This window comes from Oncorhynchus clarkii, unplaced genomic scaffold (genome assembly GCF_045791955.1).
Source record: "Oncorhynchus clarkii lewisi isolate Uvic-CL-2024 unplaced genomic scaffold, UVic_Ocla_1.0 unplaced_contig_13954_pilon_pilon, whole genome shotgun sequence".
Lineage (NCBI taxonomy): Eukaryota > Metazoa > Chordata > Actinopteri > Salmoniformes > Salmonidae > Oncorhynchus > Oncorhynchus clarkii.
Genome location: NW_027259026.1, coordinates 12,070 through 35,000, shown reverse-complemented (window position 1 = coordinate 35,000; position 22,931 = coordinate 12,070). Strand labels below are relative to the sequence as shown.

The 22,931-nt window shown below is 44.9% G+C and overlaps 1 protein-coding gene across 1 annotated transcript in view; it reads right to left on the bottom strand.

Annotated features, from left to right (window-relative positions):
- Nucleotides 1-21,525, bottom strand: part of LOC139399426 (dystrophin-like) — a gene marked incomplete at both ends in the record, with an annotated part of 23,628 nt that extends 2,103 nt beyond the window's left edge. Inside the window, 8 exons of the mRNA XM_071144835.1 lie at nt 6,394-6,543; nt 8,493-8,627; nt 11,057-11,239; nt 12,478-12,648; nt 12,796-12,951; nt 14,033-14,146; nt 15,101-15,313; nt 21,380-21,525. Of these exons, the coding sequence (XP_071000936.1) occupies nt 6,394-6,543; nt 8,493-8,627; nt 11,057-11,239; nt 12,478-12,648; nt 12,796-12,951; nt 14,033-14,146; nt 15,101-15,313; nt 21,380-21,525 (1,268 nt within the window). The remainder of the gene's footprint in view (nt 1-6,393; nt 6,544-8,492; nt 8,628-11,056; nt 11,240-12,477; nt 12,649-12,795; nt 12,952-14,032; nt 14,147-15,100; nt 15,314-21,379) is intronic.
- Nucleotides 21,526-22,931: the final 1,406 nt, after the last annotated feature.

Genomic DNA, 22,931 nt, shown 5'->3' with positions numbered 1-22,931 from the left:
AGGCAAACACACACACACACACACACACAGACAGACACACACACACACACACACACACACACACACACACACACACACACACACACACACACACACACACACACACACACACACACACACACACACACACACACACACACACACACACACACACACACACACACACACACACACACACAGAGACACACACACACACACACACACACACACACACACACACACACACACACACACACACACACACACACACACACACACACCCCTCTTGAAGGATGGACTCATCAAACCAGGTCTGAAGGAGATGTAAACACAGGTTGCTCCTCTCCTCGGTTGGGTTTAACTAATGGAAATCTTTCACTGCTTGTGCCTCACACTGATGATGTCATCATTATCCCTCTCTCTCTCTCTGTGTGTGTGTGTCTGCAGGTGAGTCTCTCTAATCCCAGGGGCTAACAGTCTATGTATAGTCCACTGATCCACACTAAACTACTACCTACCACCACTAATAACTACTACCTACCACCACTAATAAACTACTAATACTACCTATCAACCACCACTAATAAACTACTACCTACCATCACTAATAAACTACTACCTACCACCACTAATAATCTACTATCTACCAACACTAATAAACTACTAATACTACCTATCAAACACCACTAATAAACTACTACCTACCATCACTAATAAACTACTACCTACCACCACTAATAAACTACAACCTACCACCACAAATAAACTACTACCTACCACCACTAATAAACTACTACCTACCACCACAAATAAACTACTAATACTACCTATCAAACACCACTAATAAACTACTACCTACCACCACTAATAAACTACTACCTACCACCACTAATAAACTACTAATACTACCTATCAACCACCACTAATAAACTACTACCTACCACCACTAATAAACTACTACCTACCACCACTAATAAACTACTACCTACCACCACTAATAAACTACTACCTACCATCACTAATAAACTACTACCTACCACCACTAATAAACTACTACCTACCATCACTAATAAACTACTACCTACATTCACTAATAAACTACTACCTACCATCACTAATAAACTACTAATACTACCTATCAACCACCACTAATGAACTACTACCTACCACCACTAATAAACTACTACCTACATTCACTAATAAACTACTACCTACCACCACTAATAAACTACTACCTACATTCACTAATAAACTACTACCTACCACCACTAATAAACTACTACCTACCATCACTAATAAACTACTAATACTACCTATCAACCACCACTAATAAACTACTAATACTACCTACCTACCACCACTAATAAACTACTACCTACCACCACTAATAAACTACTACCTACCACCACTAATAACACACTACATACCACCACTAATAAACTACTACCTACCAACACTAATAACCTACTACATACCATCACTAATAAACTACTACCTACCACCACTAATAAACTACTACCTACCATCACTAATAAACTACTACCTACATTCACTAATAAACTACTACCTACCACCACTAATAAACTACTACCTACCATCACTAATAAACTACTAATACTACCTATCAACCACCACTAATAAACTACTACCTACCACGACTAATAAACTACTACCTACCACCACTAATAATCTACTATCTACCACCACAAATAAACTACTACCTACCATCACTAATAAACTACTAATACTACCTATCAACCACCACTAATAAACTACTACCTACCACGACTAATAAACTACTACCTACCACCACTAATAATCTACTATCTACCACCACAAATAAACTACTACCTACCACCACTAATAAACTACTAATACTACCTATCAACCACCACTAATAAACTACTACCTACCACGACTAATAAACTACTACCTACCATCACTAATAAACTACTACCTACCATCACTAATAAACTACTACCTACCAACACTAATAAACTACTACCTACCACCACTAATAAACTACTACCTACCACCACTAATAAACTACTACCTACCAACACTAATAACCTACTACATACCATCACTAATAAACTACTACCTACCACCACTAATAAACTACTACCTACCATCACTAATAAACTACTACCTACATTCACTAATAAACTACTACCTACCACCACTAATAAACTACTACCTACCATCACTAATAAACTACTAATACTACCTATCAACCACCACTAATAAACTACTACCTACCACGACTAATAAACTACTACCTACCACCACTAATAATCTACTATCTACCACCACAAATAAACTACTACCTACCATCACTAATAAACTACTAATACTACCTATCAACCACCACTAATAAACTACTACCTACCACGACTAATAAACTACTACCTACCACCACTAATAATCTACTATCTACCACCACAAATAAACTACTACCTACCACCACTAATAAACTACTAATACTACCTATCAACCACCACTAATAAACTACTACCTACCACGACTAATAAACTACTACCTACATTCACTAATAAACTACTACCTACCACCACTAATAAACTACTAATACTACCTATCAACCACCACTAATAAACTACTACCTACCACCACTAATAAACTACTACCTACCACCAATAATAAACTACTACCTACCACCACTAATAAACTACTACCTACCAACACTAATAAACTACTACCTACCATCACTAATAAACTACTACCTACCACCACTAATAAACTACTAATACTACCTACCTACCACCACTAATAAACTACTACCTACCATCACTAATAAACTACTACCTACCACCACTAATAAACTACTACCTACCACCACTAATAAACTACTACCTACCACCACTAATAAACTACTAATACTACCTACCTACCACCACTAATAAACTACTACCTACCACCACTAATAAACTACTACCTACCACCACTAATAAACTACTACCTACCACCACTAATAAACTACTACCTACCACCACTAATAATCTACTATCTACCACCACAAATAAACTACTACCTACCATCACTAATAAACTACTAATACTACCTATCAACCACCACTAATAAACTACTACCTACCACGACTAATAAACTACTACCTACATTCACTAATAAACTACTACCTACCACCACTAATAAACTACTACCTACCATCACTAATAAACTACTACCTACCATCACTAATAAACTACTACCTACCAACACTAATAAACTACTACCTACCACCACTAATAAACTACTACCTACCACCACTAATAAACTACTACCTACCACCACAAATAAACTACTACCTACCACCACTAATAAACTACCACCACAGGTAAACTACTACTACAAGGTAGCACAGTAAGGTATTACAGTATAGTGTAGTTATTGGGCCTAGTTAAGGCAGCACAGTAAGGTATTACACTATAGTGTAGTTATTGGGCCTAGTTAAGGCAGCACAGTAAGGTATTACAGTATAGTGTAGTTAGTGGGCCTAGTTAAGGCAGCACAGTAAGGTATTACAGTATAGTGTAGTTATTGGGCCTAGTTAAGGCAGCACAGTAAGGTATTACAGTATAGTGTAGTTATTGGGCCTAGTTAAGGCAGCACAGTAAGGTATTACAGTATAGTGTAGTTATTGGGCCTAGTTAAGGCAGCACAGTAAGGTATTACAGTATAGTGTAGTTGTTGGGCCTAGTTAAGGCAGCACAGTAAGGTATTACAGTATAGTGTAGTTATTGGGCCTAGTTAAGGCAGCACAGTAAGGTATTACAGTATAGTGTAGTTATTGGGCCTAGTTAAGGCAGCACAGTAAGGTATTACAGTATAGTGTAGTTATTGGGCCTAGTTAAGGCAGCACAGTAAGGTATTACACTATAGTGTAGTTATTGGGCCTAGTTAAGGCAGCACAGTAAGGTATTACACTATAGTGTAGTTATTGGGCCTAGTTAAGGCAGCACAGTAAGGTATTACAGTATAGTGTAGTTATTGGGCCTAGTTAAGGCAGCACAGTAAGGTATTACAGTATAGTGTAGTTATTGGGCCTAGTTAAGGCAGCACAGTAAGGTATTACAGTATAGTGTAGTTATTGGGCCTAGTTAAGGCAGCACAGTAAGGTATTACAGTATAGTGTAGTTATTGGGCCTAGTTAAGGCAGCACAGTAAGGTATTACACTATAGTGTAGTTATTGGGCCTAGTTAAGGCAGCACAGTAAGGTATTACAGTATAGTGTAGTTATTGGGCCTAGTTAAGGCAGCACAGTAGGGTATTACAGTATAGTGTAGTTATTGGGCCTAGTTAAGGCCACACAGTAAGGTATTACAGTATAGTGTAGTTATTGGGCCTAGTTAAGGCAGCACAGTAAGGTATTACAGTATAGTGTAGTTATTGGGCCTAGTTAAGGCAGCACAGTAAGGTATTACAGTATAGTGTAGTTATTGGGCCTAGTTAAGGCAGCACAGTAAGGTATTACAGTATAGTGTAGTTATTGGGCCTAGTTAAGGCAGCACAGTAAGGTATTACAGTATAGTGTAGTTATTGGGCCTAGTTAAGGCAGCACAGTAAGGTATTACAGTATAGTGTAGTTATTGGGCCTAGTTAAGGCCACACAGTAAGGTATTACAGTATAGTGTAGTTATTGGGCCTAGTTAAGGCAGCACAGTAAGGTGCAGGGCAGAACAAGACATATTAATCAGTTACAGAGTTTCAATAAAACAAATGCATTTCCAGAGCGATATTTACTACCTCTCTCTGTCTGTCTCTGATCTGGGGTCAATTCACTTTACAATTCAGCCAGTTAAGGAGATGAGGTGATCCCAACACTGCTCTTTATCTGACTCTAAGACTGTCTGTCTGCCTGTCTGTCTGTTGGCCTGTCTGTCGGCTTGTCTGTCGGCCTGTCTGTCGGCCTGTCTGTCGGCCTGTCTGTCTGTCTGTCTGTCTGTCTGTCTGTCTGTCTGTCTGTCTGCCTTTCGGTCTGCTTTTCGGTCTGCCTGTCTATCTATCTGCCGGCCTGCCTGTCTGTCTGCCTGTCTGTCGGTCTGCCGTGCTGCCTGTCTGCCCGTCTGTCGGTCTGTCTGCCCCTCTGTCTGTCTTTCTTTCCTTCTCTGTCGACATCATACTCACAAACACTCGAGTGCCATGTGACAGTTCCACTACCTCTTCTCCTTTATAGATCACAACTATACAGGAAGAGGATTCTCCTTTAAAGATCACAACTATACAGGAAGAGGATTCTCCTTTATAGATCACAACTATACAGGAAGAGGATTCTCCTTTGTAGATCACAACTATACAGGAAGAGGATTTTCCTTTATAGATCACAAATATACAGGAAGAGGATTCTCCTTTATAGATCACAACTATACAGGAAGAGGATTCTCCTTTATAGATCACAACTATACAGGAAGATGATTCTCCTTTATAGATCACAACTATACGGGAAGAGAATTCTCCTTTATAGATCACAACTATACAGGAAGAGGATTCTCCTTTATAGATCACAAATATACAGGAAGAGGATTATCCTTTATAGATCACAACTATGCAAGAAGAGGATTCTCCCTTTAGATCACAAATATACAGGAAGAGGATTCTCCTTTGTATATCACAACTATACAGGAAGAGGATTCTCCTTTATAGAGCACAACTATACAGGAAGAGGATTCTCCTTTATAGATCACAACTATACCGGAAGAGGATTCTCCTTTGTAGACCACAACTATACAGGAAGAGGATTCTCCTTTATAGATCACAACTATACAGGAAGAGGATTCTCCTTTATAGATCACAGCTATACAGGAAGAGGATTCTCCGAACTTCATGACCCCAGTAAGCGTCAGTCTACACAGACAGACTAACAGACACTGATACTGACACACTGATACTGGCACAATGGAGAAAGGCTTAAGAGCTATGCATTAATAAGTTCTTTCATAGAGGATCACATGACTGCAGAATGAATACAGGGATTGTCATAGCCTTATTGTGTTGTGTGTGTGCGCGTGTTCCTGTGAGTGCTTGTGACTAATTGTCAGTGTGTAAGAATCTGACAGAGAAGTAGGTCTTTATCTCAGATGTCAGCCAGGCCTATATCTCTATCCCTCCTCACCCTCTCTTTACAGATGTAGGGTCTTCATTTGAGCCCGTTTGCTACAGCAGGAAAATAATCCTGCAGCAACAGGAGATGTGAATTATTATGTGGATAATAATTAACGGTCATTTTTCTGTAGGGGTTAATACCTTTATTGTTACACACTTCAGAAGCCTTTTTAAACCTTGAATACACTACACACTTGTATTTTCTACTGTGCAGGAAAATTCTCAGTAACAAAAGAGTGATCGAATTAAGATCCTACATCTGTATGTGTGTATGTTTAACACAGAGAAGACCTCACCCTCTGCATGAGTTCATCCCAGCGTGTGTTGAATGCCTCTAGTTTGTGCTGGATCAGTTGATCCAGAACTCCTCCGTCCATCAGGGTCTGAGCCAGCTCTCTGATCTGGTTCCTCCCATCTTCAGGGTGACGCAGCAATGTGTCCAGGGCCTGGACACACACACACACACACACTTTAGTTTTTATTTTAGGCCAATCAGTGTCCAGTATATTCACACTCCCTCTGTCTGGGCCGTACCTGGTATCACTAAGACAGAGATAGGTATCACTGACTCTGGGGCGTACCTGGTATCACTAATACAGAGATAGATATCACTGACTCTGGGGCGTACCTGGTATCACTAATACAGAGATAGATATGACTGACTCTGGGGCGTACCTGGTATCACTAATACAGAGATAGATAGATATGACTGACTCTAGGCCGTACCTGGTATCACTAATACAGAGATAGATATGACTGACTCTGGGCTGTACCTGGTATCACTAATACAGAGATAGATATCACTGACTCTGGGCCGTACCTGGTATCACTAATACAGAGATAGATATCACTGACTCTGGGCCGTGACTGATATAACTAATACAGAGATAGATATGACTGACTCTGGGGCGTACCTGGTATCACTAAGACAGAGATAGATATGACTGACTCTGGGCCGTACCTGGTATCACTAATACAGAGATAGATATGACTGACTCTGGGCCGTACCTGGTATCACTAATACAGAGATAGATATGACTGACTCTGGGCCGTACCTGGTATCACTAAGACAGAGATAGATATCACTGACTCTGGGCCGTACCTGGTATCACTAATACAGAGATAGATATGACTGACTCTGGGCCGTACCTGGTATCACTAAGACAGAGATAGATATCACTGACTCTGGGCCGTACCTGGTATCACTAAGACAGAGATAGATATCACTGACTCTGGGCCGTACCTGGTATCACTAAGACAGAGATAGATATGACTGACTCTGGGCCGTACCTGGTATCACTAAGACAGAGATAGATATCACTGACTCTGGGCCGTACCTGGTATCACTAAGACAGAGATAGATATCACTGACTCTGGACCGTACCTGGTATCACTAAGACAGAGATAGATATGACTGACTCTGGGCCGTACCTGGTATCACTAAGACAGAGATAGATATCACTGACTCTGGACCGTACCTGGTATCACTAAGACAGAGATAGATATGACTGACTCTGGGCCGTACCTGGTATCACTAAGGCAGAGATAGATATCACTGACTCAGGGCCGTACCTGGTATAACTAATACAGAGATAGATATCACTGACTCTGGGGCGTACCTGGTATCACTAATACAGAGATAGATATGACTGACTCTGGGCCGTACCTGGTATCACTAATACAGAGATAGATATGACTGATTCTGGGCCGTACCTGGTATCACTAATACAGAGATAGATATCACTGACCCTGGGCCGTACCTGGTATCAATAATACAGAGATAGATATCACTGACTCTGGGCCGTACCTGGTATCACTAAGACAGAGATAGATATCACTGACTCAGGGCCGTACCTGGTATCCCTAATACAGAGATAGATATGACTGACTCTGGGGCGTACCTGGTATCACCAAGACAGAGATAGATATGACTGACTCAGGGCCGTACCTGGTATCACTAAGACAGAGATAGATATCACTGACTCAGGGCCGTACCTGGTATAACTAATACAGAGATAGATATGACTGACTCAGGGCCGTACCTGGTACCACTAATACAGAGATAGATATGACTGACTCTGGGCTGTACCTGGTATCACTAAGACAGAGATAGATATGACTGACTCTGGGCCGTACCTGGTATCACTAATACAGAGATAGATATGACTGACTCTGGGCCGTACCTGGTATCACTAAGACAGAGATAGATGTGACTGACTCAGGACAAGTCTTGGGGAAAACAGTTGTTCCTCTTTCGTGTTTTGACATGAACCATGACCATGTAGCTGCTGCCATTATTGGTCAATAGCTGCAGAAGGCTGATGAATGGAGTCCCCCAGGAACGACATAACGACAGAGAGAGTGTGGTGAAAGGTCAAAGGTCAAAGGTGCTCACCTCAAGGGCCTCACAGAGCTCCTCTGCTCCCCCCGGGATGCTGTCTGTCTCGTCTAGCTTCTGCTCCAGCTGGTCCAGCCAGCCGTTCTCCTGTTCCAGGTAGGACAGCAGCTCACACCAACACGCCCACACCTCCTACAGCCCAGGGGTCAGAGAGAGAGAGAGAGGGACAAACAGAAAGACAGAAAGGAGAGAGAGTGTGAGAGAGAAATGGTTTGTGTGTGTGTGATAGAGGGTGAAATGTGTCATGTGAAAGTAGATGAAAACAGATAAGAGAGATACAAAGACTCATTGATATTCTGTTATATTTCGTCTACAGATTGTACTATGTGTTTGTAATGCCAGGAACATTGATTTTGTGAGGTGAGAGCTCCACGAAGGGGAGGATTAGAGGGGTAAGAGGGGGTGAAGTGTGTGTGTGTGTGTGTGTGTGTGTGTGTGTGTGTGTGTGTGTGTGTGTGTGTGTGTGTGTGTGTGTGTGTGTGCCTGCCTGTGCTCATTCCTGCGTGTGTGTGCTGTACTGTCCAGTATTTGTCAGATATCTGTCCAGTATCTGTCCAGTATTATGTCCAGTATCTGTCCAGTATCTGTATCTGTCCAGTATCTGTCCGGTATTTGTCTGGTATTTGTCCAGTATCTGTCCAGTATTTGTCCAGTATCTGTCCAGTATTTGTCTGGTATCTGTCCAGTATTTGTCCAGTATCTGTCCAGTATTTGTCTGGTATCTGTCCAGTATCTGTCCAGTATCTGTATCTGTCCAGTATCTGTCCAGTATCTGTATCTGTCCAGTATTTGTCTGGTATCTGTCCAGTATTTGTCTGGTACCTGTCCAGTATTTGTCTGGTATCTGTCTGGTATCTGTATCTGTCCAGTATCTGTCCAGTATCTGTATCTGTCCAGTATTTGTCCAGTATCTGTCCAGTATTTGTCTGGTATCTGTCCAGTATTTGTCTGGTATCTGTCCAGTATTTGTCTGGTATCTGTCCAGTATTTGTCTGGTATCTGTCCAGTATTTGTCCGGTATCTGTCCAGTATTTGTCTGGTATCTGTCCAGTATTTGTCTGGTATCTGTCCAGTATTTGTCTGGTATCTGTTCAGTATTGCACAAGCATTTTGCTACACTCGCATTAACATCTGCTAACCATGTGTATGTGACAAATAAAATTTGATTTGAGTATCTGTCTGGTATCTGTCCAGTATCTGTCCAGTATCTGTATCTGTCCAGTATCTGTCCAGTATCTGTCCGGTATCTGTCCAGTATTTGTCCAGTATCTGTCCAGTATCTGTCCAGTATCTGTCCGGTATCTGTTCGGTATCTGTCCAGTATTTGTCCGGTATCTGTCCAGTATTTGTCCAGTATCTGTCCAGTATCTGTCCAGTATCTGTCCGGTATCTGTTCGGTATCTGTCCAGTATTTGTCCGGTATCAGTCCAGTATCTGTCCAGTATTTGTCTGGTATCTGTCCAGTATTTGTCCGGTATCTGTCCAGTATTTGTCTGGTATCTGTCCAGTATTTGTCTGGTATCTGTCCAGTATATGTCCAGTATCTGTCCAGTATCTGTCCAGTATTTGTCTGGTATCTGTCCAGTATTTGTCTGGTATCTGTCCAGTATTTGTCCGGTATTTGTCCAGTATCTGTCCAGTATTTGTCCGGTATCAGTCCAGTATCTGTCCAGTAGTTGTCTGGTATCTGTCCAGTATTTGTCTGGTATCTGTCCAGTAGTTGTCTGGTATCTGTCCAGTAGTTGTCTGGTATCTGTCCAGTATCTGTCCAGTATTTGTCTGGTATCTGTCCAGTATTTGTCCAGTATCTGTCCAGTATCTGTCCAGTAGTTGTCTGGTATCTGTCCAGTAGTTGTCTGGTATCTGTCCAGTAGTTGTCTGGTATCTGTCCAGTATTTGTCTGGTATCTGTCCAGTAGTTGTCCAGTATTTGTCCGGTATCTGTCCAGTATCTGTCCAGTATCTGTCCAGTATCTGTCCAGTATCTGTCCAGTATTTGTCTGGTATCTGTCCAGTATTTGTCTGGTATCTGTCCAGTATTTGTCTGGTATCTGTCCAGTATTTGTCCGGTATTTGTCCAGTATCTGTCCAGTATTTGTCCGGTATCAGTCCAGTATCTGTCCAGTAGTTGTCTGGTATCTGTCCAGTATTTGTCTGGTATCTGTCCAGTAGTTGTCTGGTATCTGTCCAGTAGTTGTCTGGTATCTGTCCAGTATCTGTCCAGTATTTGTCTGGTATCTGTCCAGTATCTGTCCAGTATCTGTCCAGTAGTTGTCTGGTATCTGTCCAGTAGTTGTCTGGTATCTGTCCAGTAGTTGTCTGGTATCTGTCCAGTATTTGTCTGGTATCTGTCCAGTATCTGTCCAGTATCTGTCCAGTATTTGTCCGGTATCTGTCCAGTATCTGTCCAGTATCTGTCCAGTATCTGTCCAGTATTTGTCTGGTATCTGTCCAGTATCTGTCCGGTATCTGTCCAGTATCTGTCCAGTATTTGTCTGGTATCTGCCCAGTATTTGTCCGGTATCTGTCCAGTATTTGTCTGGTATCTGTCCGGGATCGTACCTCCAGGGTTTTACACTTGCCATCCAGGCGGCTGCAGAGTCTCTGGTAGTTAGCGGTCAGCACGACCAGCTCTGCCTTGAGGGCATCGTGGGCGGCCGGAGGGGCTTTGGAGATGAAACTGTTCACAGAGTCAGTCAGCAGCTTCACCTTCAGCTCTTTAGAGTGGACCTCCTCTTGACCCTTCTACAGAGAGAACAGAGAGATGGAGAGAGATTAAGAAAGGGGGGAGAGAGGAGGAGGGAGGGAGGGAGAGACAGAAAGAGATAAAGAGAGAAGAGGAGAGAGGAGGAGGAGGGAGGGAGAGACAGATAGAGATAAAGAGAGAAGAGGAGAGAGGAGGAGGAGGGAGGGAGAGACAGATAGAGATAAAGAAAGAAGAGGAGAGAGGAGGAGGTAGTTAGAGACAGAAAGAGAGAAGAGGAGAGAGGGGGAGGGAGGAGGGAGTGAGAGACAGATAGAGACCTTTGTGAGTGCAATGTTTACTGTTAATTTTTATTGTTTATTTCACATCTGTTTATGATCTATTTCTCTTGCTTTGGCATTGTAAACATTTGTTTCCCATGTCAATAAAGCCCTTAAGTTGAATTGAATCAAAGAGAGGGAGGAGAGAGGGAGAAGTGAGACAAAACATGTGAGGGGACAAGAGGAGAGAGAGGGTAGGAGAGGGGGGAGAGAGAGAGAGGGTTGGAGAGGGGGGAGAGAGAGAGGGATTGAGAGAGCAGAGATAAAAAGAGATTAAGTGATACAGAGAGCGCAGAGATAGAGAAAGAAAGAAAGGCAGGAGGGAGAGAGAGAGAGATGAAGAGATGCTTATCTTATTGCTCTTTGTTTTAGAAATGCATGACTGCCAACAAAAGTTATTGAGCTTGAATTAAAGAGGATAAAGAGAGGGAGAATGAGGGGGAGAGAGGGAGATGATCCAAGGGAGGGAGGGAGGGAGGGAGGGAGGTGAACAAAGGGAGGGAGGGAGGGAGGGAGGGAGGGAGGGAGGGAAAGAACAAAGGGAGGGAGGGAGGGAGGGAGGGAGGGAGGGAGGGAGGGAGGGAGGGAGGGAGGGAGGGAGGGAGGGAGGGAGGGAGGGAGAAGAACAAAGGGAGGGAGGGAGGGAGGGAGGGAGGGAGGGAGATGAACAACGGGAGGGAGGGAGGGAGGGAGGGAGGGAGGGAGGGAGGGAGGGAGGGAGGGAGGGAGGGAGAAGAACAAAGGGAGGGAGGGTGTTGGGAGGCAGGTCAGTGCTTAGATTAGGGTCAGAGTATGGTTTGGATGAGGGCCCAGGGTTGGCTATAGGGAAGTCTGCCCCCCCCCCCCCCCCCCCCCCCCACACACACACTCCCTCCTCCCAACACACACACTCCCTCCTCCCAACACACACACTCCCTCTTCCCAACACACACACTGCCTCCTCCCAACACACACCCTACCTTGAGTTCCTCCACAGCCTTGCGTAGCTCCTCAGGGGTCTGGTAAGTGAAATCTCTCTCCAGATAGTCCTCCTCAGCCTGAGTGATCCACTCCTGCATCTCAGCCATCTCCTTCCTCAGGCTCATGGTCTTGTCCAGACCCCCCTTCAGAGCGGACTTCTTAGCATAGGCCTGGAGACACACACACACCATGAATAGACACACAATAACAACAGATGATGTGTCAGGACAGGGATGGATGGAATCAACGTTTGGGTGGGTACGGTGTGTGTGTGTGTGTGTGTGAGTGTGAGTGTGTGTGTGTGTGTGTGTGTGTACCTGTTTGCAGATTATCTCCCACATAGCGTTCAGCTCATCGAGCTCCTTCTGCAGTTGGATGGCGAATGCTGGCTCCGCCTCTGTCTTCAGAGACACGCCCACCTCATTGATGCCGTTCAGACTGGGTTGGATGGTGTGGATGTCATTCACCAGGGCCTAGCCAATCCCAACAGAGACACAGGGGATATGACTAATAGAAATGGATGTGTGACAGAGAGATGTTCACTTGTACTGTATTTACTGAGCTGAATGCCCTATGGTTCATTTACTGGGCTATATGCCCTAGGGCTCATTTACTGAGCTGTATGCCCTAGGGCTCATTTACTGGACTGTATGCCCTAGGGCTCATTTACTGGGCTGTTGCCCTAGGGTTCATTTACTGGGCTGTATGCCCTAGGGCTCATTTACTGGTCTGTATGCCCTAGGGCTCATTTACTGGGCTGTATGCCCTAGGGTTCATTTACTGAGCTGTATGCCCTAGGGTTCATTTACTGGGCTGTATGCCCTATGGTTCATTTACTGGGCTGTATGCCCTAGGGCTCATTTACTGAGCTGTATACCCTATGGCTCATATACTGGTCTGTATGCCCTAGGGTTAATTTACTAGGCTGTATGCCCTAGGGCTCATTTACTGGGCTGTATGCCCTAGGGTTCATTTACTGAGCTGTATGCCCTAGGGTTCATTTACTGGGCTGTATGCCCTAGGGCTCATTTACTGGGCTGTATGCCCTAGGGCTCATTTACTGGGGTGACGTTTAGAGGTCACAATTCCTCTGCTAAAAATAGAAGGTTCCCAGGGGAGAGTAGGTGAATTACAGGTTGCCATGGGAGAGAAGGTGAATGACAGGTTGCCAGGGGAGAGAAGGTGAATGACAGGTTGCCAGGTGAGAGAAGGTGAATGACAGGTTGCCAGGTGAGAGAAGGTGAATGACAGGTTGCCAGGGGAGAGAAGGTGAATGACAGGTTGCCAGGTGAGAGAAGGTGAATGACAGGTTGCCAGGTGAGAGAAGGTGAATGACAGGTTGTCAGGTGAGAGAAGGTGAATGACAGGTTGTCAGGTGAGAGAAGGTGAATGACAGATTGTCAGGTGAGAGAAGGTGAAAGAAGGTTGCCAGGTGAGAGAAGGTGAATGACAGGTTGCCAGGTGAGAGAAGGTGAATGACAGGTTGCCAGGGGAGAGAAGGTGAATGACAGGTTGCCAGGTGAGAGAAGGTGAAAGAAGGTTGCCAGGTCTTACAGTGCACTGCTCCAGCTGTTTCTGCAGGGCCTCTGAGTCCCCCAGCGCTGGCCACTCCTCATTCAGGAACACATCAACATCAGCCATCCACTTCCTCAGAGTCTTCACGTCATTCTGAGAGACACAGACAGATAGGTTGACAGACAGCACAGAACTGACAATGTGCTTAGAGTCATTTATAGCCACACACGCAAACAAAGTTAGAAACATGTCAGCGTCACCCATCCACTTCCTCTGTGTCTTCACATCATTATCCAGACACTGACAGCAAAGACCACATTAATATTGTCCTCTTTACAGTCATTTGCACAGGAACACATGGTACACTCACTCACAGATCTGTCTCTATTTCTTCATCTCTGTCTCTATCTCTATCTCTGTTTCTGTATCTGTCTCTGTCTCTATCTGTCTCTGTCTCTATCGCTGTCTGTGTCTCTATCTCTTCATCTCTGTCTCTATCTCTTCATCTCTATCTCTTCATCTCTGTCTCTTCATCTCTGTCTCTATCTCTTCATCTCTGTCTCTATCTCTTCATCTCTGTCTCTATCTCTTCATCTCTGTCTCTATCTCCTCATCTCTGTCTCTATCTCTTCATCTCTGTCTCTATCTCCTCATCTCTGTCTCTATCTCTTCATCTCTGTCTCTATCTCCTCATCTCTGTCTCTATCTCTTCATCTCTGTCTCTATCTCCTCATCTCTGTCTCTATCTCTTCATCTCTGTCTCTATCTCCTCATCTCTGTCTCTATCTCTTCATCTCTGTCTCTATCTCCTCATCTCTGTCTCTATCTCCTCATCTCTGTCTCTATCTCTTCATCTCTGTCTCCTCATCTCTGTCTCTATCTCTTCATCTCTGTCTCTATCTCTTCATCTCTGTCTCTATCTCCTCATCTCTGTCTCTAGCTCCTCATCTCTGTCTCTATCTCTTCATCTCTGTCTCTATCTCTCCCGCTCTCTCTTCCTTTCCCTATCTCACTCTCCCTCTATTTCGCTCTCTTTCTACTCTCTCTCGCTCCCTCTCTACCTCTCTCTCGCAGCACACCCCCACCCCCCTACAACCCCCACAGTACCTGGAACTGCAGTAATTTAGCCATAAGCTCTGTTATCTTGGTCGCCTGTTCCCCCAGCGTTGAGGACAGGCGTCTCCAGCGAGTCATGATGCTGTCCATCTCTGCCCTGTACTTGTGACTGATCTCTGGAGGGGCCTTCTGAAAAACCTGGTCCACTGTAGACGTCAGGTAGTCCACCTCACTCTGGTGCTCTGCAAGCGCAACCTGCATTACCTGTGGGGAAGGACATGGAGATGGTTGTACTCAATACAGGGTGAATCCCAACTTTCACATTTTCACTGAAGTCTCTTATTGATATCAATGTATGATTAAGCGAAAATGTTAGTTATGATTTGGCCATATGAGGACTTTTTAGCAGGATAGTTCATTTAATTCCATGGACGCTAGCCACCCAGAGGGGGCACTGACGGGAAGATGAATATGTTAGTTTTATTGGGGGGGGCACAGAAAGAAATCCCCCGTGTTTTTTTTCTTTCATTTTTGGTCCATGGAGGTTCATGCAAACCAGAGGCAGCTGAAGAGTAGCTTCGATGACTATATGTGAAGTCCAAATTGGACCCCTAGCCCCTCTGCACTCTCTGTCTAGGGAGAAGGGACTGGTGACCCCTAGCCCCTCTGCCCTCTCTGTCTAGGGAGAAGTGCCTGGTGACCCCTAGCCCCTCTGCCCTCTCTGTCTAGGGAGAAGTGCCTGGTGACCCCTAGCCCCTCTGCCCTCTCTGTCTAGGGAGAAGTGCCTGGTGACCCCTAGCTCCTCTGCCCTCTCTGTCTAGGGAGAAGGGACTGGTGACCCCTAGCCCCTCTGCCCTCTCTGTCTAGGGAGAAGTGCCTGGTGACCCCTAGCCCCTCTGCCCTCTCTGTCTAGGGAGAAGTGCCTGGTGACCCCTAGCTCCTCTGCCCTCTCTGTCTAGGGAGAAGGGACTGGTGACCCCTAGCCCCTCTGCCCTCTCTGTCTAAGGAGAAGTGCCTGGTGACCCCTAGCTCCTCTGCCCTCTCTGTCTAGGGAGAAGGGACTGGTGACCCCTAGCCCCTCTGCCCTCTCTGTCTAGGGAGAAGTGCCTGGTGACCCCTAGCCCCTCTGCCCTCTCTGTCTAGGGAGAAGTGCCTGGTGACCCCTAGCTCCTCTGCCCTCTCTGTCTAGGGAGAAGGGCCTGGTGACCCCTAGCTCCTCTGCCCTCTCTGTCTAGGGAGAAGGGCCTGGTGACCCCTAGCTCCTCTGCCCTCTCTGTCTAGGGAGAAGGGACTGGTGACCCATAGCTCCTCTGCCCTCTCTGTCTAGGGAGAAGTGCCTGGTGACCTCTAGCTCCTCTGCCCTCTCTGTCTAGGGAGAAGGGCCTGGTGACCTCTAGCTCCTCTGCCCTCTCTGTCTAGGGAGAAGTTCCTGGTGACCCCTAGCTCCTCTGCCCTCTCTGTCTAGGGAGAAGGGCCTGGTGATCTCTAGCCCCTCTGCCCTCTCTGTCTAGGGAGAAGGGCCTGGTGACCTCTAGCTCCTCTGCCCTCTCTGTCTAGGGAGAAGTTCCTGGTGACCCCTAGCTCCTCTGCCCTCTCTGTCTAGGGAGAAGGGCCTGGTGATCTCTAGCTCCTCTGCCCTCTCTGTCTAGGGAGAAGGGCCTGGTGATCTCTAGCCCCTCTGCCCTCTCTGTCTAGGGAGAAGGGCCTGGTGACCTCTAGCCCCTCTGCCCTCTCTGTCTAGGGAGAAGGGCCTGGTGATCTCTAGCCCCTCTGCCCTCTCTGTCTAGGGAGAAGTTCCTGGTGACCCCTAGCTCCTCTGCCCTCTCTGTCTAGGGAGAAGGGCCTGGTGACCCCTAGCCCCTCTGCCCTCTCTGTCTAGGGAGAAGGGCCTGGTGATCTCTAGCCCCTCTGCCCTCTCTGTCTAGGGAGAAGGGCCTGGTGATCTCTAGCCCCTGTGCCCTCTCTGTCTAGGGAGAACGGCCTGGTGACCCCTAGCCCCTCTGCCCTCTCTGTCTAGGGAGAAGGGCCTGGTGACCCCTAGCCCCTCTGCCCTCTCTGTCTAGGGAGAAGGGCCTGGTGACCCCTAGCCCCTCTGCCCTCTCTGTCTAGGGAGAACGGCCTGGTGACCCCTAGCCCCTCTGCCCTCTCTGTCTAGGGAGAAGGGCCTGGTGACCCCTAGCCCCTCTGCCCTCTCTGTCTAGGGAGAAGGGCCTGGTGACCCCTAGCCCCTCTGCCCTCTCTGTCTAGGGAGAAGGGCCTGGTGATCTCTAGCCCCTCTGCCCTCTCTGTCTAGGGAGAAGGGCCTGGTGACCTCTGACCTCTCTGTCTAGGGAGAAGGGCCTGGTGACCTCTGACCTCTCTGTCTAGGGAGAAGGACCTGGTGACCTCTGACCTCTCTGTCTAGGGAGAACGGCCTGGTGACCTCTGACCTCTCTGTCTAGGGAGAAGGGCCTGGTGACCTCTGACCTCTCTGTCTAGGGAGAACGGCCTATCGGTCAATTGTAGATATGGGACTTTTTTATTAAGGACTTTTTAGAGCACAGAAAGTTCAGTGTTGGCTACCAGGTTAATGGGCTACCAGGTTACCAGGTTAATGGGCTACCAGGTTACCAGGCTACCAGGTTAATGGTAACCAGAGGCTGATGAAGACAGATGAATAATCAAAATATGTACGTTAGAACTGTCTGGGAATCAGCCAAGACAAGTAGGCTAGAAAATCATGACAACTTGAGTGGATTTACCCTTTAACAAACAAACACCAGATAACATTATTATTCATTCTAGGTGTGATGATGTGAAAACAATCAATGATCAAACAAAACACACACACAACATTAGTTTGACTGTTTAGCCAATAAGGGGCAGTATCCCCTCCCTCCCTCTCCATCCAGTCGGGTCAATACTAGGGCTCCCTAATGACGCTATGAGATATAACGGCCTCAGGGTAAATGTCTCCTGGAGAATCACAGGACAGAGAGAAGAGACAGGTGTTCAAAAAAAAAGATGTCTAGAAGCAGACAGAGACATCAACGTGTGGGCCTATAGACATTTTCTCTCTGGGGAGGGATCAAGTTGTTTAGTATTGGCGTGAACGCCTTTATATCCATCGTAATGAGAGATATTGATATTATGTTTATTATAATATCCAAGAACAGTAACTGAGGACAAGCTCAGAAAAAATGTATCGTAACAATGATAATATTTTAGCTAATTACTATGCAGAGATGTTCTACTGACTACCCCTAGATAGCACGGAGGAGGGAGAAGATTCCACCCTGCTGCCCTGTGAGGTAGAACATCCTAACTAAGATTCTACCCTGCTGCCCTGTGAGGAAGAACATCCTAACTAAGATTCTACCCTGCTGCCCTGTGAGGTAGAACATCCTAACTAAGATTCAACCCTGCTGCCCTGTGAGGTAGAACATCCTAACTAAGATTCCACCCTGCTGCCCTGTGAGGAAAACATCCTAACTGAGATTCCACCCGGCTGCCCTGTGAGGTATAACATCCTAACTAAGATTCCACCCTGCTGCCCTGTGAGGTAGAACATCCTAACTAAGATTCCATCCTGCTGCCCTGTGAGGTAGAACATCCTAACTAAGATTCCATCCTGCTGCCCTGTGAGGAAAACATCCTAACTGAGATTCCATCCTGCTGCCCTGTGAGGAAGAACATCCTAACTAAGATTCCACCCTGCTGCCCTGTGAGGTAGAACATCCTAACTAAGATTCCACCCTGCTGCCCTGTGAGGTAGAACATCCTAACTAAGATTCCACCCTGCTGCCCTGTGAGGTAGAACATCCTAACTAAGATTCCACCCTGCTGCCCTGTGAGGTAGAACATCCTAACTAAGATTCTACCCTGCTGCCCTGTGAGGTAGAACATCCTAACTAAGATTCCATCCTGCTGCCTTGTGAGGAAGAACATCCTAACTAAGATTCCACCCTGCTGCCCTGTGAGGTAGAACATCCTAACTAAGATTCCATCCTGCTGCCCTGTGAGGTATAACATCCTAACTAAGATGTCACCCTGCTGCCCTGTGAGGTAGAACATCCTAACTAAGATTCCATCCTGCTGCCCTGTGAGGTAGAACATCCTAACTAAGATTCCATCCTGCTGCCTTGTGAGGAAGAACATCCTAACAATGATTCAACCCTGATGCCCTGTGAGGTAGAACATCCTACTGTACCTACAGTGCCTTGCAAATGTATTCATCCCCCCTGGCATTTTCCCTATTTTGTTGCATTACAACCTGTAATTTAAATGGATTTTTATTTGGATTTCATGTAACGGACAGACACAAAATAGTCCAAATTGGTGAAAAAAGTTATTTGTTTCAAAGAATTCTAAAATATAAAAAACAGAAAAGTGGTGCATGTGTATTCACCTCTCTGGCATTAGTCAGAGGGGCAACAAAGAGACCAAAGATAACCCTGAAGGAGCTGCAAAGCTCCAAAGCGAAGATTGGAGTATCTGTCCATAGGACCATTTTAAGCCGTACACTCTACAGAGCTGGGTTTTACGGAAGAGTGGCCAGAAAAAAATAAGCAAACATGTTTGGTGTTCGCCAGAAGGCTTGTGGGAGACTTCCCAAACATATGGAAGAAGGTACTCTGGTCAGATGAGACTAAAATGTAGCTTTTTGACCATCAAGGAAAATGCTATGTCTGGCGCAAACCCAACACCTCCCATCACCCCGAGAATACCATCCCCACAGTGAAGCATGGTGGTGGCAGCATCATGCTGTGGGGATGTCTTTCATCATCTGGAAGACTGAAACAGGTTTCCCTCAAGAATTTCCCTGTATTTAGCGCCAGGCATTGGGGCGGCAGGGTTGGACTAGTAACCGGAAGGTTGCAAGTTCAAATCCCAGAGCTGACAAGGTACAAATCTGTCGTTCTGCCCCTGAACAGGCAGTTAACCCACTGTTCCTAGGCCATCATTGAAAATAATAATTTGTTCTTAACTGACTTGCCTAGTTAAATAAAGGTACAATTTATTTTTATTTTTAAATAGAGACATACCCCAAGAGACTTGCAGCTGTAATTCCTGCAAAAGTTTTTTTTTGGAAGGGGTGAATACATGCTCAAGTTTTCTGTTTTTTTTTGTTGTCTTATTTCTTGTTTGTTTCACAATAAAAAATATGTTGCATCTTCAAAGTGGTAGGGATGTTGTGTAAACCAAATGACACAACCCCCCCCCCCCCCCCCCCAAAAAAATATATTTTAATTCCAGGTTGTCAGGCAACAAAATACAAGGGGGGTGAACCACTGCGCAAGCCACTGTATCTCAGGTTAAACTGATCTGACCTTGGATTTAAAGTCTCAGAGAACATCCATTTAGCACCAGAACTTAATAAAAACAACAACAAGGCCATAAAAAGTCTTAGTGTTTTTACGGGGTGATTCATTTTGTCACAATAACAAGGTGAAATGAGTCTTCAGTGTGTCCCAAAATGGAACCCTAATCCTTATGAAGTGCACTAATTTTGACCAGAGCCTACATCAAAAGTAGTGCATTACATAGTGAACAGGGTGCCATTTGGGACACAGATTTAGTCCGTGCTGTGTGGCAGTAACCCTGGCACATCCATAGATAGAGAGATGGAAAAACACACTGATTTGATCCTCTGGGTTTTCCTCTGTCGTCAATAACATTTCTCCATTTCTCATAATTGCAGTGAGGCGCTGCTCTGCTCTGTTAGTGCTCTCTGAATGTAAAGCAGCAGAGAGAACAACTATTTATCCTGGCAGCCCTGCTGGCATCTCCTCATCAAGGGTTACTGCACTTTCACTGAACTAGATCATCATGTGAAGCAGCCTCTTGTTTCTGCTCTTGTCTTGACTGTTAATACGTTGATTCAGTACGCGGGCTGTTCAACTACGTTGCATTAACAGTGTGAAAGCAGAAATTGTTACGGGTGTTTTGTGGCAGAATCCTCATTATAAAACAGCCAGACACACACCGAACCAGTCAGCCAGACACACACCCAACCAGGCAGCCAGACACACAGCCAACCAGTCAGCCAGACACACAGCCAACCAGTCAGACAGACACACAGCCAACCAGTCAGCCAGACACACAGCCAACCAGTCAGCCAGACACACAGCCAACCAGTCAGCCAGACACACAGCCAACCAGTCAGCCAGACACACAGCCAACCAGTCAGCCAGACACACAGCCAACCAGTCAGCCAGACACACACCCAACCAGTCAGCCAGACACACAGCCAACCAGTCAGCCAGACACACAGCCAACCAGTCAGCCAGACAGACAGCCAACCAGTCAGCCAGACACACAGCCAACCAGACATCCAGGGCGGTTCAGTACCTTGACATCCTTCAGTCTCCCCTCCATGGTAGGGTATTCAGTGACGGCTGTAGAGGGGATGGCTAGCCTCGCCTCACACTGCTGTAACCAGGCCAACAGAGTAAATACTGTCTCCTTATAGAGTACTGGAGGAAGGCTCTCCTGAACTGGAGGGAGAGATACAATAATGGTTAGGGGATGGAGCCTGCTGTCAGACTCTACCACTTCACTATAATATACTATATACTCTACCACTTCACTATAATATACTATATACTCTACCACTTCACTATGGTATACTATATACTCTATCACTTCACTATAATATACTATATACTCTACCACTTCACTATAATAAACTATATACTCTACCATTTCACTATAATATACTATATACTCTACCACTTCACTATAATATACTATATACTCTACCACTTCACTATAATATACTATATACTCTACCACTTCACTATAATATACTATATACTCTACCACTTCACTATAATATACTATATACTCTACCACTTCACTATGGTATACTATATACTCTACCACTTCACTATAATATACTATATACTCTACCACTTCACCATGATATACTATATACTCTACCACTTCACTATGATATACTATATACTCTACCACTTCACTATAATATACTATATACTCTACTACTTCACTATGATATACTATATACTCTACCACTTCACTATAATATACTATATACTCTACCACTTCACTATAATATACTATATCCTCACAGTCCTTCTGGTCTGCTGTCAGGCTCTACCACTTCACTATGATATACTATATACTCTACCACTTCACTATGATATACTATATACTCTACCACTTCACTATAATATACTATATACTCTACCACTTCACTATAATATACTATATCCTCACAGCCCTTCTGGTCTGCTGTCAGACTATACCACTTCACTATAATATACTATATACTCTACCACTTCACTGTACTATACTATATACTCTACCACTTCACTATAATATACTATATACTCTACCACTTCACTATATATACTATATACTCTACCATTTCACTATAATATACTATATACTCTACCACTTCACTATAATATACTATATACTCACAGCCCTTCTGGTCTGCTGTCAGACTCTAAAACTTCACTATAATATACTATATACTGACAGCCCTTCTGGTCTGCTGTCAGACTCTACCACTTCACTATGATATACTATATACTCTACCACTTCACTATAATATACTATATACTGACAGCCCTTCTGGTCTGCTGTCAGACTCTACCACTTCACTATGATATACTATATACTCTACCACTTCACTATAATATACTATATACTCACAGCCCTTCTGGCCTGCTGTCAGACTCTACCACTTCACTATAATATACTATATCCTCTACCACTTCACTATAATATACTATATACTCACAGCCCTTCTGGCCTGCTGTCAGACTCTACCACTTCACTATAATATACTATATACTCTACCACTTCACTATAATATACTATATACTCTACCACTTCACTATATATACTATATACTCTACCACTTCACTATAATATA